General features: G+C 57.4%; 2 protein-coding genes across 2 annotated transcripts; one reads left to right on the top strand and one right to left on the bottom strand.

Moving 5' to 3' along the window:
* The first annotated feature begins 332 nt into the window (after nt 1–332).
* Nucleotides 333–6,035, top strand: LOC112110742 (protein YIF1A). Its single transcript, XM_024205892.3, is given in 9 exon segments — nt 333–514; nt 1,594–1,811; nt 2,510–2,614; nt 2,861–2,939; nt 3,402–3,459; nt 3,893–4,048; nt 4,728–4,746; nt 4,748–4,822; nt 5,395–6,035. Coding segments are annotated over 9 exon segments (897 nt in total). The 5' UTR covers nt 333–483; the 3' UTR covers nt 5,551–6,035.
* A 6,285-nt stretch (nt 6,036–12,320) lies between these two features.
* On the bottom strand, nt 12,321–13,690 carry LOC113409244 (protein cornichon homolog 2; the record flags this gene model as incomplete). The annotated part of the gene is made up of 3 exons (XM_026662947.2): nt 12,321–12,670; nt 12,901–13,044; nt 13,578–13,690. Coding segments are annotated over 3 exons (285 nt in total), but the record flags the coding sequence as incomplete, so codon positions are not given.
* Nucleotides 13,691–14,319: the final 629 nt, after the last annotated feature.

Here is a 14,319-nt window from a genome sequence, read left to right as displayed (position 1 = left end):
GGCCCGGGACAAATTGCCCCACTTGCCCCCCGGGGCGGCCCTGCCACTAACAGCTGTACAAAGCATGGATCTAGTATATAGAACCCTGACTGAGCTACTCCCTCGCCCGCTCCACTGGCCCCTTCACAACTGCTCGCCCCCACCCCCACACTCCTGGCACTTAGAGCTTCAGCTGCAGTAAATACGCATGCGCCGCTTCCTGGTGCCACACATCCCGCCCTCTGACTTCTCATTGGAACAACTGGGTCTGGATTGATATCTCCTGACCCAATCAGCATGACCGTTTGTCCAAGCCACGTGGTCCGGCGGCCAATCGGAACTGGGGAGCGTGTGACCGGGGACGTGGCTGCTGCCGGGTCTCAGGGTACGGAACGGGGTGCCCGCAGCGAACGAAGGGCCCGTGAAAGCGCCCGGGGGGACCCGCAGCTCATTGTTATTCATACCCACAAAGCCCCGCGGGGGCGGCCGCGCGCTGAGCCCGCCATGGCCTATCACCAGGGCTACGGGGGGCAAGGTGAGTGCGGGGCGCGGGGCTTACCCTCTCCTGAGGGCCGGGCCGGTGGCGGTGGGGAGCTGCGGAGCTGGGGCTGCCGGGACCCGTTCGCCCCAGGTCTCCGCGCCCGGCCGCTGCTGCCTCGGGAGACCCCGGCCAGGCTGGTGTCTCCGCCGAGGCCTCCAGCCGCCCCCAGGCTCTGGGTGTCGGGTTCCCGAAGCTCCTGGCTCCCCCGGCCCAGCACGTGGGCAGCTGTGGGGGGCTGGACCCAGCGGGCGAGGCCCCCCAGCCGGCTCGGGGGTCTCTCCGGTGCTGGGATTGGCTGGCAGCTCTCGGGGGTTTGAGGGCCCTGCGTGAGCTGGGGTGGGGGGACCCCAGGGCCAGGCCCTGTGTGGGGAGGGGCGATGCCAAGGGCCAGGCCTGCTGTGATGTGGCAAGAGTTACGGGTACACAGTAGAATTGCACCACCACCCCCCCCCGCCAAGTCAGGAAGAAAAGACCAGCGTGGCCCAGTTACATCCCATTCTCCCCTCCCCACGAAGCTACTTAGACACCATGAATAAGTCTTGATCGTCTCTTTGATACGCTGAACATCTGGAGCTCTTAAAGGCTTCGAGCGAGAGACTTGGTTCTTCAGCCCCCAAGTCACTTTGACGGCTCCTTTCTGCACCCTCTTCAGTTTTTCAACCTGTGGCCCCAGAACCAGATGCCCTGTTGCAGTAAGGGTCTGCCCAGTGCTGTATGCACCTATTTACACCTACTCTGGTTACAGATTGGGTGACTCCAAGGGTCACCTTAGTCCTTATTGCCACAACATGGCACTAGGAGCTCATGGTCAGTTGCTTGTCCACTTTGACCCCTGGATCCTGTCCAGAGTCACTGTTCTCCAGGAGACAGTCTCAGCTCTGTCCGCACGGCCTGACTCCCTTGTTCTTAGATGGGTGGCCACGTTTGGCTGTATTAAAATATAGTGTGTCTGAATGGGTCCTGCTCCCCAATCAATTCAGTTCGCTTTGTATGACAGCCCTGGCCTAGTCACTATTTACCAATCTGCATGTTGTCTGCACATTTGATCAACGTTGATTTTATACGTATTGCAGGCTCCAAGCACCGAGGCCGGGGCCCCCTGGTCCCTCCTGCCCCGGACCCCCACCAGCTCTTCGATGACACCAGTGCTGGTTTCCAACATGCACAAGGCACCCCTGCCTCAGGAATCGACATGGGCTTCAACACCCTCCTGGCTGACCCAATGGCTAACGTGGCCGTGGCCTATGGCTCCTCCATCGCCAGCCAGAGCAAGGACATTGTCCACAAGGAGGTATGGGAGGGACAGGACCCAGACCCCTGCACTGCTCAGGGCTAGAATGGGGGGGGGGGGGGGTTGGGGGGGGGGGAAGGCCCTGCAGCCCCTGGAATCTGCATACCTTGCGCCTCCATGGTGGGGAGAGTCCTCCCCTACTTTGGCAGTACCCCCTCTGCAGGGTAGAGGGAACTGAGTCTCCATGGCCCTTTCACAAAAGGGAGCATGGTCTGTTTGTTAAAGTGGGGGGTCTGGGAGTCAGGACTCCTGCGTTCTTTTCGCAGCTCTGGGAGGGGAGTGGACCTTGGGGGCCAGGACTCCTGGGTTCTATACCTGGCTGTAGTAGGGGAGTGGGATCTAGTGGATTAGAGCAGGGATGGGCTGGGAGCCAGGACTCCGGTGTTCCCTTCCTGTCTCTTTGCCTCAGTTTCTTCTCTATAAATTGGATCTGGCCCCCGCAGGAGAATGGGGAGGTGTCGCTAATTGACTAGTGGTGGGCTTTGTCCTCCCAGGATGCCCCAAGCGGAGTAACACTTGTCACACACATCCCATTTTGCCCAGTGCAGTAATCCCCTGGTGCAGCCTGGTGTGATAACCACCCCTGCCCCACCCAGTATGATTAGTCCCCCGTTATGCCCCATAGCACAACCCCCTGCTCTTCCTGAAACAGTAACAAGTCCCCTTTCCGGTGCCATAACCCGACTCTTCCTGCACAGATCCACAGGTTCATGTCAGTGAACAGGCTCAAATATTTTTTCGCCGTGGACACTGCCTACGTGACCAAGAAGCTGGCGCTGCTGCTCTTCCCGTATGCACACCAGGTACGGGATGCCCTTGCCGCACATCCTGATGCACAAGTTATGGGGTCTCAGAACTGGCCGTGGGGTTGAGAGTCATGACTCCTGGGTTCTCTCCCTGGGAATCAGGACACGTGGGTTCTAGTCCGGGTTCTGCCATTGGTTCAATTGCATGATGATGATGATGTCTGTGCCTCAGTTTCCCCCGTTTAATGGATAAGGATCTGCAAGGCTTAGAGGCAATATCCAATCACTCTCCCTTCTCTTTAGAACTGGGAGGTTCGGTATAGCAGGGACACACCCCTGACGCCCCGGCAGGACATCAATGCGCCGGACCTGTACATCCCCAGTGAGTATGATCAAGCAAATAGTGATGGGGGGAGGGGCCTCTCCTCCTAACCCAGGTTAGTCAGGTCTGATGCCCTCCACTCTCAGGCCACTCACCCACCCATCCTCAGCCCCAGGGGCCAGGGCCTGATGACCCTTCTCCTAGGACTGGTAGCTAGGGTCGAAGAGACCCCCTGTTTCTGTCTGTATCTAGTGCAAGAGAGAGCAGTTGGTAGGTGTCAGACAGAGAGAGAGAGAGGGTGTGGTGTGTATGGGGATGAATGGATGGGGGTGTGTAAATGGGGATGAACTGGGGGAGGGAGGGTCAATGGACAGACTGCCCAGTCAATTAGGCAGACGGACCTCGCTAGCACTGTCCCCGGGAGGCTGATCCCCTCCCCTCACATTTCCTGTCCTGTCTATGGGTTTCATCTCCCCCTCAGTGGAAACTGTAGCTCACGCTTCATCTGTGTGTCTATTTCAGGCATGGCCTTTATCACCTACATCCTGTTGGCCGGCATAGCCCTGGGCCTGCAGCAAAGGTGAGTCCTGCTTCCCTGGAGCCACCAAAACTCTCAGCCCACCTTTTCCCCCACAGGCTTTGTCAGAGGCGCTCTCCCCTCTCAGGCAGCACTGACCCCAGTCCCCTAGCGCGGTGGGTCCTTTTTTCCAGTGATTCCCGGGTGTGGAGGATCCCGCTGGTGTTTTCCTCAAAAGCTGAAGTGTGAACCCAGGTGTCCTCCTAGCCAAGTTCCAGATTGGGTGACTCTGCCTGTCTCTAAATCTCTGCTATAGTTTCTGTCGGTTGCAGGATTCTCCCCTATTTCCCCTCTCAAACTCGGGTGTAGCTTTGCTATGTGACCCCAGAGGTGGCTGCATCTCAACGCCAGGCAAGGGATCCCTGTATAAATAGCACCTGCACCCCACCCCAGCGGCAGAAGTGAAGGCTGATTTGCTGTCATGGTTCCCTGGCAGGTTCTCCCCGGAGGTGTTGGGCATGTGTGCCAGCACTGCCTTTGTGTGGGTAGTTATTGAAGTCCTCGCCCTGCTCCTGAGTCTGTACCTAGTGACAGTGCAGAGCGACCTCACGCCCTTCGACCTGCTCGCCTACAGTGGGTACAAATACGTGGGGTGAGTCTGCATGCAGGACAGCCCTGCTGCCGCAAGCCAGCTGGGCGGGCAGCAGCGCCAGGCAGCTGCCGGGGAGGGGGGTTCGAGGCTACAAAAGTGGGGCAGGGGTTACAGAAAACTAGGCTGAAATGAAAATAATTTAATGAAAACAAAAAATTAATTATTGTTGTCTACATTTTTAATGGAAAATTTCAGTTTTTTGGCGAAAATTTAAATTCTGATAATATTTCAATTTTGCTCAAAAAAATTTCAGGAAAAGCTGCTGTAGGGCATCATGGGAGTTATAGTCCGGGAGCCTCAAGCCCCCATTCTCCACTGTGTGCCAGTGTCCCTTGCACAGACTATATCTCCCATGATGCACCAGTGGGGTGGGCCTTGGGGTCCTGCTGGAATGGGGGGCTGCACCGGGTGATGCTGGGGTGGGGTTGGGTGTTCTGCCAGGGTTGGGATGGCTGGATGGGGTGAAGCTGAGAGTGGGTCTGAGGTGTCCAGCTGGGATGGGGGGACTGGGTGGGGTGATACCGAGGGTGAGTCTGAGGGGTCCCACCAGGATGAGGGAGCAGGCTGGATGGCATGCTGCTGGAGGAGGGGGGCTGGTGCATCCGTGCAGGGAGGGGAGATGTGAGGAGCCCCCTCTCACTGCCTGGCCCTGCCCTTCCCTAATTTCTGTCTCCTGCAGGATGATCCTGGCTGTGCTGGGGGGGGCTGCTCTTTGGCAGTGATGGGTACTACGTGGCCCTTGCCTGGACATCCTGTGCCCTCATGTACTTCCTGGTGAGTGCAGGGCCCAATATGGACACCTACAGCCTCTGTAATCTCTACGGACAGCCCCTATATAGACACGTAGAGCCCCCATAAATCCCTGGGGCCAGGCACCCAGGAATGGGGGTTGCTTCTCTACAGCAGCTATAGCCCCTGTAACCCACAGGTTGGAGGTGCTTGGGAATGGAGATAGGGGAAGAGCCTCAGAAGTGAGCGAGGCCATGTGGCCCCTGGGCCATTTGAGGCCATCCCATGGAGTAGTCTCCAATGCCCTGTCCCCACATGGTAGTATCTGCCAATCCCAGCGGCAGGGGCAGTAGCCTTTGAACATGAGGCATCATGGGACTTGGTAATGGCTCCCTCAGCCACAGTAGCTGCAATGTTCAACTCACTCCATGGGGGCAGTGCAGAGGTGGGGGCCTGGGCATGGGGCTGCATGAGAAGAGGAGTGGGGCTGGGTAATTACCAGTTCATCCCCCATGTCTAACGCTGTCTCCCCACAGGTGAGGTGGTGGCAGGGAGAGACAGGGCAGGTGGGTTACCGGGCCAGGCTCCCCCCTATATCTAATGTTGTCTTTCCCCAGGCACGATCCCTGCGAATGAAGCTGCACCCGTCCCTGGTGCCAGATGGGATGGGGCATCCCAGGGGCGGTGGGCGTGGTCAGACCTATGTCACCCTGGGGGCTGCTGCCTGCCAGCCACTCATCGTCTACTGGCTCACCTTCCACCTGGTCCGCTGAGATGGGGCAGCGTAGCGCCCTGGGGGACAGTCCGTCCCAGACACATGGACTCCTGGGACGCCCCCAGACATACAGGCACCCAGGACACACATCCTCCAATGCACAGCTGCCGGGAACCATACACAACCTGAAGCATGGACACCTCAGACCCCCATGTGGGGGCTGGCAGCCAGGACTCCTGGGTTCTATCCCCAACTGGCTGGGTGACCTGAGGTGTGTCCCTTCTCCTGCCTATGCCTCAGTTTCACCCTCACTTTGAAGGAGGGATGATAACACTAACCTGCCCTCTGGGACTTGCCTAGCCACATCACCTCAGGTGCAGGGCCCTACCCCCCACCTCCCATCTGCTGGTGGGTATCTGGTCCCCCAGTCCCCTGGGATGGAAAGTACCCCCAAAAAACAGTGTTTCTAGCATATCAGTGTTTTCCTGGAGAACTCCATCAAAACCCAACACTTGGGGAGAGGGAATAAAGAGTCCTGACTAACCAGCAGTCTGTGTGTCAGTGCTGGGCCATGGTGCTAGGGGGAGCTGTGCAGCAGAGAGTGGGGCAGTGGCCCAATAGGGGGCACTTTGCCCTTGCAGCCCTGGCCCCAGTGCCCAGGCATGGTACTAGGCGGGCTGTGGAGCAGGAAGCAGGGTGGGGACTCAGTAGGGGAGCATTCTACCCTTGCAGGCATTGTGGACCCCGCTACACACAGTACTAGTACAGTGCCCCTCAATCCCAACCTGATGCCACTGCAATTTCTGTCCCATTCATAGAACCATAGATTATATATCACAGAATCATAGATAGGTAGGGCCGGAAAGGAGACTTAGACCAGCCTGCTGTTCTGAACAGGACTGAGTACACCAGGGATTGTTGGGATCATCTAGTCTGACCTCCTGTATGACACAGGCCATGGGACTGCCCTGAATTAATTCCTCTTTGAACTAGAGCAGATACTTTGGAACAAATCCAGTTTTGATTTAAAAATTGCAATTGACGGAGAATCCACCAATCCTTAGGAAGTTGTTCCATAGTTAATTAATAAATTGTTAAAAACTTGTGCCTTATTTCCAGTCTGACGTTGTCTAACTTCAACTTCCAGCCATTAGATCGTGTTAGACCTTTGTCTGCTAGATTGATGAGCTCTCTGTTATCCAAGTGCTGTTCCCCAGCAGGCACTTCTAGAGTGCGACCAAGTAATCCCTTAGCTTTCTCTTTAAGCTAAATAGATCAGGCCCCTGGAGTCTCTCACTCTGAGGCATGTTTTCTAAGCCTTTAATCATTCTCGTGACTCTTCTCTGAGCCCTCCAATTTATCAGCATCCCTCTTGCATTATGGCCACCAGAACTGGACGCAGGATTCCAGCAGCTGCACCAGTGCCACCTACGGAAGTAACAGAGCCTCCCTTCTACTCAAGCTTCCCCTATTTATACATCCCAAGATTGCATTAGCCCTTTTGGCCACAGATTCACGTTGGGAGCTCACATTCAGCTGATTATCCACCATGACCCCCAAGCCCCTTTCAGAGTCACTGCCTCCCAGGATAGAGTCCCCCATCCTGTAAGTGTAACCTACATTCTTTGTTCCTATATGTGTAACTTTACATTTTGCCATATTAAATCACATATTGGTTGTTTGCACCCAGCTTACCAGCTCATTCTGTATCAGTGACCTGTCCTCTTCATTATTCACTACTCCTCCCATCTTTGGGTCATCTGCAAACTTTTATCAGCAATTATTTTATGTTTTCTTCCATGTCATTGCTAAAAATATTAAACAGGATAGGACCAAGCACTGTGGGACCCCAGTAGAAACATATGCACCCAGTGATGTTTCCCTGTTTACAAGTGAAATGTGAGACGGCTCAGTAAGCCAGTTTTTAATCCAGTTAATAACGTGTGCCGTGGTGATTTAGTATTGATGTGGTTTCTTAAGATATCCTGGGGTACCATGGCAAATGTATTGCAGAAGTGTAAATGTTCAACATCAACACTCATCTTTGACTCTCACCAAAAAATATACCAAGTTAGTTTGACAGGCTCTGTTTTCCATAAACCTGTGTTGATTGGCTTTAATTATACCACACTTCTTTATTTATTCAGTTCTGTTGTGTCAGTCATTCCATTATTGTGCCCTGGAGTGATGGAGGTGGGAGGTTCATTAGGGTTTGGTATCTTTACAGCTCAGGGTTGAGTGTTTGGCTGCAGGGAGCTTTGAACCATGTGGGGACAAGTGCAGGCCCTGCTCCCTACACCGCTTAAAGTAGTCTGAAAAAAGAGGGGGGGGGGAGGAAGGATTTCAGCTGTAATTTTCCACAGCTATTAAAGTGACTTCATAGCTGCCTGCCCCATCAAACTGCCCCTCCTTTCACCCCCTATTAACTCTACCCCCACCCCACCGCCTGGGGGAAGAACTCTGCAGCAGAAGATGGGGCAAGCAGCCAATCAGAGGCAGGGCTCAAGCGCCCAGCTGGAGTTGCAGAAGTTGTATTTGCTGCTGGGTCTGTGCCCCTTTGCCCAGAACTTTAACCCTCGCCTCCACTATAGCCCAGGCCTGCTGCCGCACAGGGATGCTAGGGTGAGGAGGGGAACAGACCAGGAGCTCTGGCTTATCCTGCCTTCAATGCTGCTGACATTGTCATTCTGCCTCTTGCCACCAGGTGTCAGTGCGAGCACACAGGGCCCTTTGCTCAGGGAAGCAAATGGAAGCAGATGCTATTGAATCCCCACAAACTTTCCTCAGCAGATGCCCTCAGTTATAGGGGTGCTGGAACCACGTGTACAGTGTGGGGGCACTGAGAGCCACTGAACCAAACTGTAAACCCTGGATATGATGGAAACCACTTTAAGAACGGGGGGTGCGGGAGCACCCCAGTTCCAGCACCTATGCCCAGTTATGAGCCAGGGACCCCCTCCATATGCCTAGAGCAGCTGTAGGTTCCCACCCCAGCTCTGCCAGTGCCCCTCAATCCTGACCCACAACCCCCTGCTAGCCCAGCCTTGGGCTCCCCCTCCGGTTCTGTTAGTTAATTGCTTATCACCACCTTGCAGCCAATCCCCCCCAAGAGCAATTCATGCTGCAATGCTGACCTCAGCAGGTGGGGGAGGCGCCTGGGTCTCCTCCCGCCATCATTTCCCTTCACCGTGAATCCAGCACCTCAGTCAGCATGGATGGGTGGGGGCAAGAAAGACAGATAAGCTCTACCCCGTCCCACAGCACTGTTTCCTGCCCCCCGACCCCCAAGCTCCTACCAATGCCCCCACCCGCCACGCTCCCTGCGTCTGACAGCTCTGGCGGTTGCTGGCTCTTCCAATTAAGCAGAGATCTTTGGTTGGAGGTGGGAGGGGTGAATGAGGTGTGAACTCTCCCCCCACTCCAGTGAGCTGGGACTGGAACCCCACTGTCCTGACTCCCAGCTCTTCCCACTAGCTCCATGGCCCCTCCCGCAGCGAGGCTAAAAACCCAGCAGTCCTGACACCCAGCCCCCACCTCCCACCATTCTAACCAATAGACCCACACACACACACACCCCCAGTTGGGACCAGACCCCACAGGCCTGACTGCCAGCCTTCCCAGCTCTAACCCTGACACACCTTGCGCAAGCACCATCACCCATGCCTGTGCCAGTGTGCCCAAAAGCCAGCACCCTCCCCCCGAGAGAGGATAGGCCCTGTAGTCCATTCCTTGCACGCCCACACGAGTCTGTTTCCCCTGCCCTGGGGCTGGATTGGCTCTGCCACCCCCTGGAGGGTAGGACACAAACACACACATGCTTGCCCCCTCCCTCCCACCCCGTGCCTAGTCTAGGTGCACACACATTAACTAGCCTGCTTTGTTTAATGAGGAAATGGAGCGAATCGAGGACAAATTCACGGGCATTGCAGGGGGTAGGCGGGGGGGGAGGGGGGAAGCTGACGGCAGCCCCAGGGCAGGCAGCTGGGGTCCTGTGGCTGGAGATGGGGGGCAGCTGGGGGTGGTCAGGTGGCAACTCACCTAAGCAGATTAAATCCATCAGCACCGCAGCTCATGGCTAATGTGCTGGAGCAAGTAGGGAAGGTAGTGAGCACTGGCCGTTACATAACAGCTCCTAGCCTGGGGGCTGGGCTCCTACCACGCTCTCCCCCCCCCCCCCCCCGCCAACCCCCAAAATGCTGATGGGTCAGGTCTCAGTGCCAGTCGGGGTGGGGGGGGAAATCTGTATAAACAGCCCCAGCACGCCACCCCCAGAGGCAGCTGCTGCTCACTGCCAGGCGAGGGAATCCCTGTATAAACAGCCGCAGTGCCCCACGCCAGAGGCAGCTGCAGCGCAGCGCCAGGCGAGGGATCCCTATCTACACGGCTGTGATGGAGCGCGTTCCCAGCAGATCAAAGCCTGGGGGAGGTGGCTCTTTGCCAGTGCAAGGTTCTCATTCTCCCTCACATTCTCTCCCTGGCAGCATAGTGACAAATTTGATCTAAGACAGGAATTTCCCTGATGAAAAATGTTGGATAAATGGCCCAGAAAACAGCAGCTGCTGATTATTCTCTAGCGCTTCAAAGAGCTTTGCAGCCCTACAACTGCCCCAGGAGAGAATTTTCCTGATCTCATTACAGAGGGGAAACATATCAGCAAAGCGGATCGGACCTAGGAATCCTGGCTAACAGCCCCCCCCCCAAACCCCCCCCCTCCCCCAGTGCAGTAACAGAGCCCTGCAGGCCTCAGGGGTTCCCCCCCCCTCATCCTGGCTCTAGCCCCCTCCCACCGGCTAGGGAAAGAACCCAGGAATCCCTGCCCAGGTTCCAGGAGCGGGGATGTCCCTGGGCTGGCTAGCTGGGCTGTCCCATATGGACTGAGCTCGCTGCCTATGACCCACCCCTGTCCCCACACAGGAGCCAACCCTAAGGTTGGCCCTTTGGCTCAGGCAGGACTGACAGACCCAGCCACAAGTCACAGCTGAGTGACTGCTGGCAGGTGGCTAGGTGTGTGTGTGTGTGGGGGGGGGGGGGCATACAGGGTGTGTATGAAGCTAGTTGGGGGGAAGCCTGTGAGGGGTGTTGTAGGGGGCAGGGGTTTGGCCTGGCAAGAAGGGCTGAAGGGCTGAGACAGTGAGTGTGTGCCCGCTGGTGCTCAAGGGCTGCGTACATCCCCAACAGCAGTGCCCAGCCCTGGGGTGAGGGCACACATCCCATCCTGGCAGGCTTTGGGGCTCCCTGTGGCAAGGGACTCAGAAGCAGGGCTGCCAGCAGTCCCTTATTACAAGGGATGTCCCTTATTTTTTCATCTCTGTACAAGCAGCTCCGGAGTTGCTGAGTGCTGTGAAAAGCAGCAAGCAATGCCCCTGGCGAGTGGAGGGGGGTGAGTACGGCTTCTTATTGCTACATGCTGCGACCTCAAATAATAACAATATCGGGGGGGGGCTACGAAAACAGGCCCTTAGTTTTGAACCACAATGTTGGCACCCCTTGAAGGCCTCTGGGCTGTTGCAGTGCAAAGCAGCTCCCCAGTGCCCTGGGGGCTGGGAGCATAGACGTGTCCCCGGAGGCAGGGTTGGTGGGAACAGGCTGCCCAGCACTTCACCGGCCTCCACAGCAGCAGTGTCAGAGCACGCCCCTCCCCTCCCCAGCCCCGGCAATGTTCCGCCTGCCTTGGGAGGCAGCCAGTCCGGGGCCTGCTCAGCCCCTCTCCTGTGGCTGTGGAGGGGGGCGATGAAGCCCTGTGGCAGGGGACTGGATTGGAGCTGGTGCCCCCTTAGAGTGGAAAGCGCCTCCCCCCGCCCTCCCGTCCTGTGGCCAGATTGGAGCCAGCGCTCCCTGATGGCCCATGGCCCACTTCCCGCCCCCGGGGGGTCAGGGGGGCCCTTTTTTTTTTTTGCAAGTTTTTATTTAGCCACAAAGTTGAGGATTGTTTATCCAATGTTTCTTTTATACACAAATGCCCCGTGGGAGGGGAAGGGGGGGACCAAGGGGAAGCAATTTCCCCCACACACCTGTAGACAGCTCTGGCACCAGGGTCCCTTTCTGTGTGGGCCTGACCCCAGGTGGAGGTGGAGGTGGAGGGTGGGGGTGGGGGGGTAGAATCCCCTCGCTCTAAGACCAGGGGTTTCCTCCCCAGCACCACCGGCACTGAGCCCAGAACAGCTCCCCATGTCCGATAACGGGGTGCTCTGCTCAGGGACTCCCCATGCAAGATAACAGGTCACCCCCACACAGGGACCCCATCCCAATTTTCTGGGCTCAAAGCCCAAATTTGAGTGCACCCCCAAATCCTCCCCCAGCTTGGTAATGAGGAGGCAGGTTAGAGGGGCCCTGACATTTGCAAGGGGTGTGTGACCTGGTGGGGGTGTCATTGTTCAGCCTTGATCCCCTTCTCCCTGGGGTCTAGTTAAGGCACCCCCTGGCCCCCCAACCCCCACTCCAGACAATAACTCCTGGTAATAAATTCAACACTACAAACACACAGAAATACCCTGCCATGCCCTGGCATGTGTGGGGTTTGGGCCTGCTCTGGGGTGGGTGGGGGGGCCAGGGGCTGTGCTCCCTAGGTTGTGGGTTACGCCCCCTGGATTAGACATAAACGTTCCAACAGAAGAACCCCCCTGGTCTTGTGTTGGGGACATCAGCCCTGAGCCCCTACTCCCACATTATAATGACACTGCAGGGGAGGGGTGCCCAGTACCCAGCTCCCCTGCACCCTAAAATGGGTTTAACAGTGGGACAGGGTGCCCCATCCCTCTCCCTGCCCCCCAACAGACAGGCTCGCAATGGGGAGTGTCCCAGCTGCGGTGGGGGAGGGTCGCTCCTGCCCTGGCCCCCATCTCACAGGTGGGGAGGGTACATCTGGGAGGCAGATGCTCCCCTCCTCATGGGCGCTGCAGAAATGAGGGGCAGCAGGGTTTAGTGAGTCACTCAAAACGCGGGGCGGCCCTAATATGGGGAGGCCCAACGTCTGATCCTGCGAGTCGTCCAGCGATGGGGCAGAGCCTCAAATCCATGGGGGTGTTGGAGTTTCAGGGCCCCCCTGTGTTCCCAGCATCTCTTGCGCTCTCCTAGAAACAGCTGGTTGGGGGTGAACCCAGGAGTCCGGGAGCAGCCACTGAGATAATTGTGGGGCCCCCACTCAGTCCTCTTAGAAACTCACCAAAGTATAAACCATACTGGGGAGAGAAAGAGAAAGAGACACCCTGAAATGCTGCAGCATAACAGAGCTGCAGGTCAGGGGCACAGAGTCTCAGCGCCAGGCACACAGACCTGCACCCCACCCCAGAGACAGCTGTACCTCAGTATGGGGTAAGGGATCCCTGTATAACCTCCCTGTGCCCCACCCCAGAGGAGGCTGCATCTCAGTCCCTGGAAAGGATTCCCAGAAACCGTGTTGGGGCGCTACCTGTACAAGTAGTAGAAGAAGGACAGCAGATAGAAGGCTAGTTTGCACCACGACTCCTTCTGGCAGTAGTTGAGGATGTCGGCGTTCATGATGGAGACAGCATCGTACATCACCTCGGACCCGTCTGCCGGGCGGTGGAAGTACCTGGGGGGCAACGAGGCCAGGGCTCAGACAGCGTCTTTGTCCTCCCAAACCCCTCGTGCAAGGGGCTCCTGTAGTACTTAGGAAAGACCCCCCTCCTAGCCCAGCCACGCCCACGGCTCTGCCAGTCCCCCCACCTAGCCCAGCCACGCCCACGGCTCTGCCGGTCCCCCCGCCTAGCCCAGCCTCACCCACGGCTCTGTCGGTCCCCCGCCTAGCCCAGCCTCGCCAACGGCTCTGCTGGTCCCCCGCCTAGCCCAGCCTCGCCAACAGCTCTGCCGGTCCCCCACCTAACCCAGCCACGCCCACGGCTCTGCCGGTCCCGCCTGCTAGGCCAGCCACGCCCACGGCTCTGCCAGTCCCCCTGCTAGCCCAGTCATGCCCATGGCTCTGCCGGTTCCCCTTCTAGCCCAGCCCTGGGTACCCCTGCCCCATGTCCTTCAATCCCAACCCACTGCCCCCAGAGGCTGCACTCCCTCCCCCCACAAGCTGTCCTCTCAAGGAGGGCTGGCTCCCAGGGCGCAGACCTCACTCACCTCCAGAGGTGGTAAAAGAGCAGAGGGATGTTGAGGCCCAGGGTGACCCACTCGGCTGCACACAGGAACATGAGGCAGAAGAGCCCATGGATAGAGTATTCAGGGACCACGAGCTGGAAGGGAGAGCAGGCCCTGGTCAGTGGGGAAATAGAACCCAGGAGTCCTGGCTCTAGGGTTGTCAACCCTCCAGGATTGTCCTGGAGTCTCCAAGAATTTAAGATTAATCTGTAATTAAAGATTATGTCATGTGAGGAAACCTCCAGGAATACGTCCAACCAAAATTGGCAACACTACCTGGCTCCCAGCATCAGTGGCGGGTGGATGCCGCCTCAGCACACTGTGCGCCCCACAGGCACCCCATTAGTATTCCGCGGCTTTGATGTGGCCATGTCCTGTCCTGCCAGCAGCCAGGTATAAATAATACATGGGGGTGTGGGGGGCGTATTCTCAAACGGGAACGCAGAGCAACACACAACAGGGAAACTGACAAAAGCAACACAGCACCTCCCCAGGGGCACCAGCTCCCATCTGGCCCCAGGGCAGGGGAACTGGCTGCCTCAGGGTAGCAGGGAATAGGATATGGGGCCTTTCCTGGGGGCAGCTCTGATCTGGCCCTAAGGCAGGTGGGGACTGGCTGGCTGGGTGAGGGTTCAGGGGGCTGTGGGGAGAAGATGCTAGGAGCCTAGAAGGAGGAGGTGTGAGGGGGGTTGGGGGCTCAGAAGGCTGTGGGGAGAGGTGGGGG

Source organism: Terrapene carolina, unplaced genomic scaffold (genome assembly GCF_002925995.2).
Source record: "Terrapene carolina triunguis isolate 2854851 unplaced genomic scaffold, T_m_triunguis-2.0 Scaffold31508, whole genome shotgun sequence".
Taxonomy (NCBI): domain Eukaryota; kingdom Metazoa; phylum Chordata; order Testudines; family Emydidae; genus Terrapene; species Terrapene triunguis.
The sequence above is the reverse complement of the archived record's forward strand: the minus strand, read 5'-3'. Positions and strand labels throughout refer to the sequence as shown.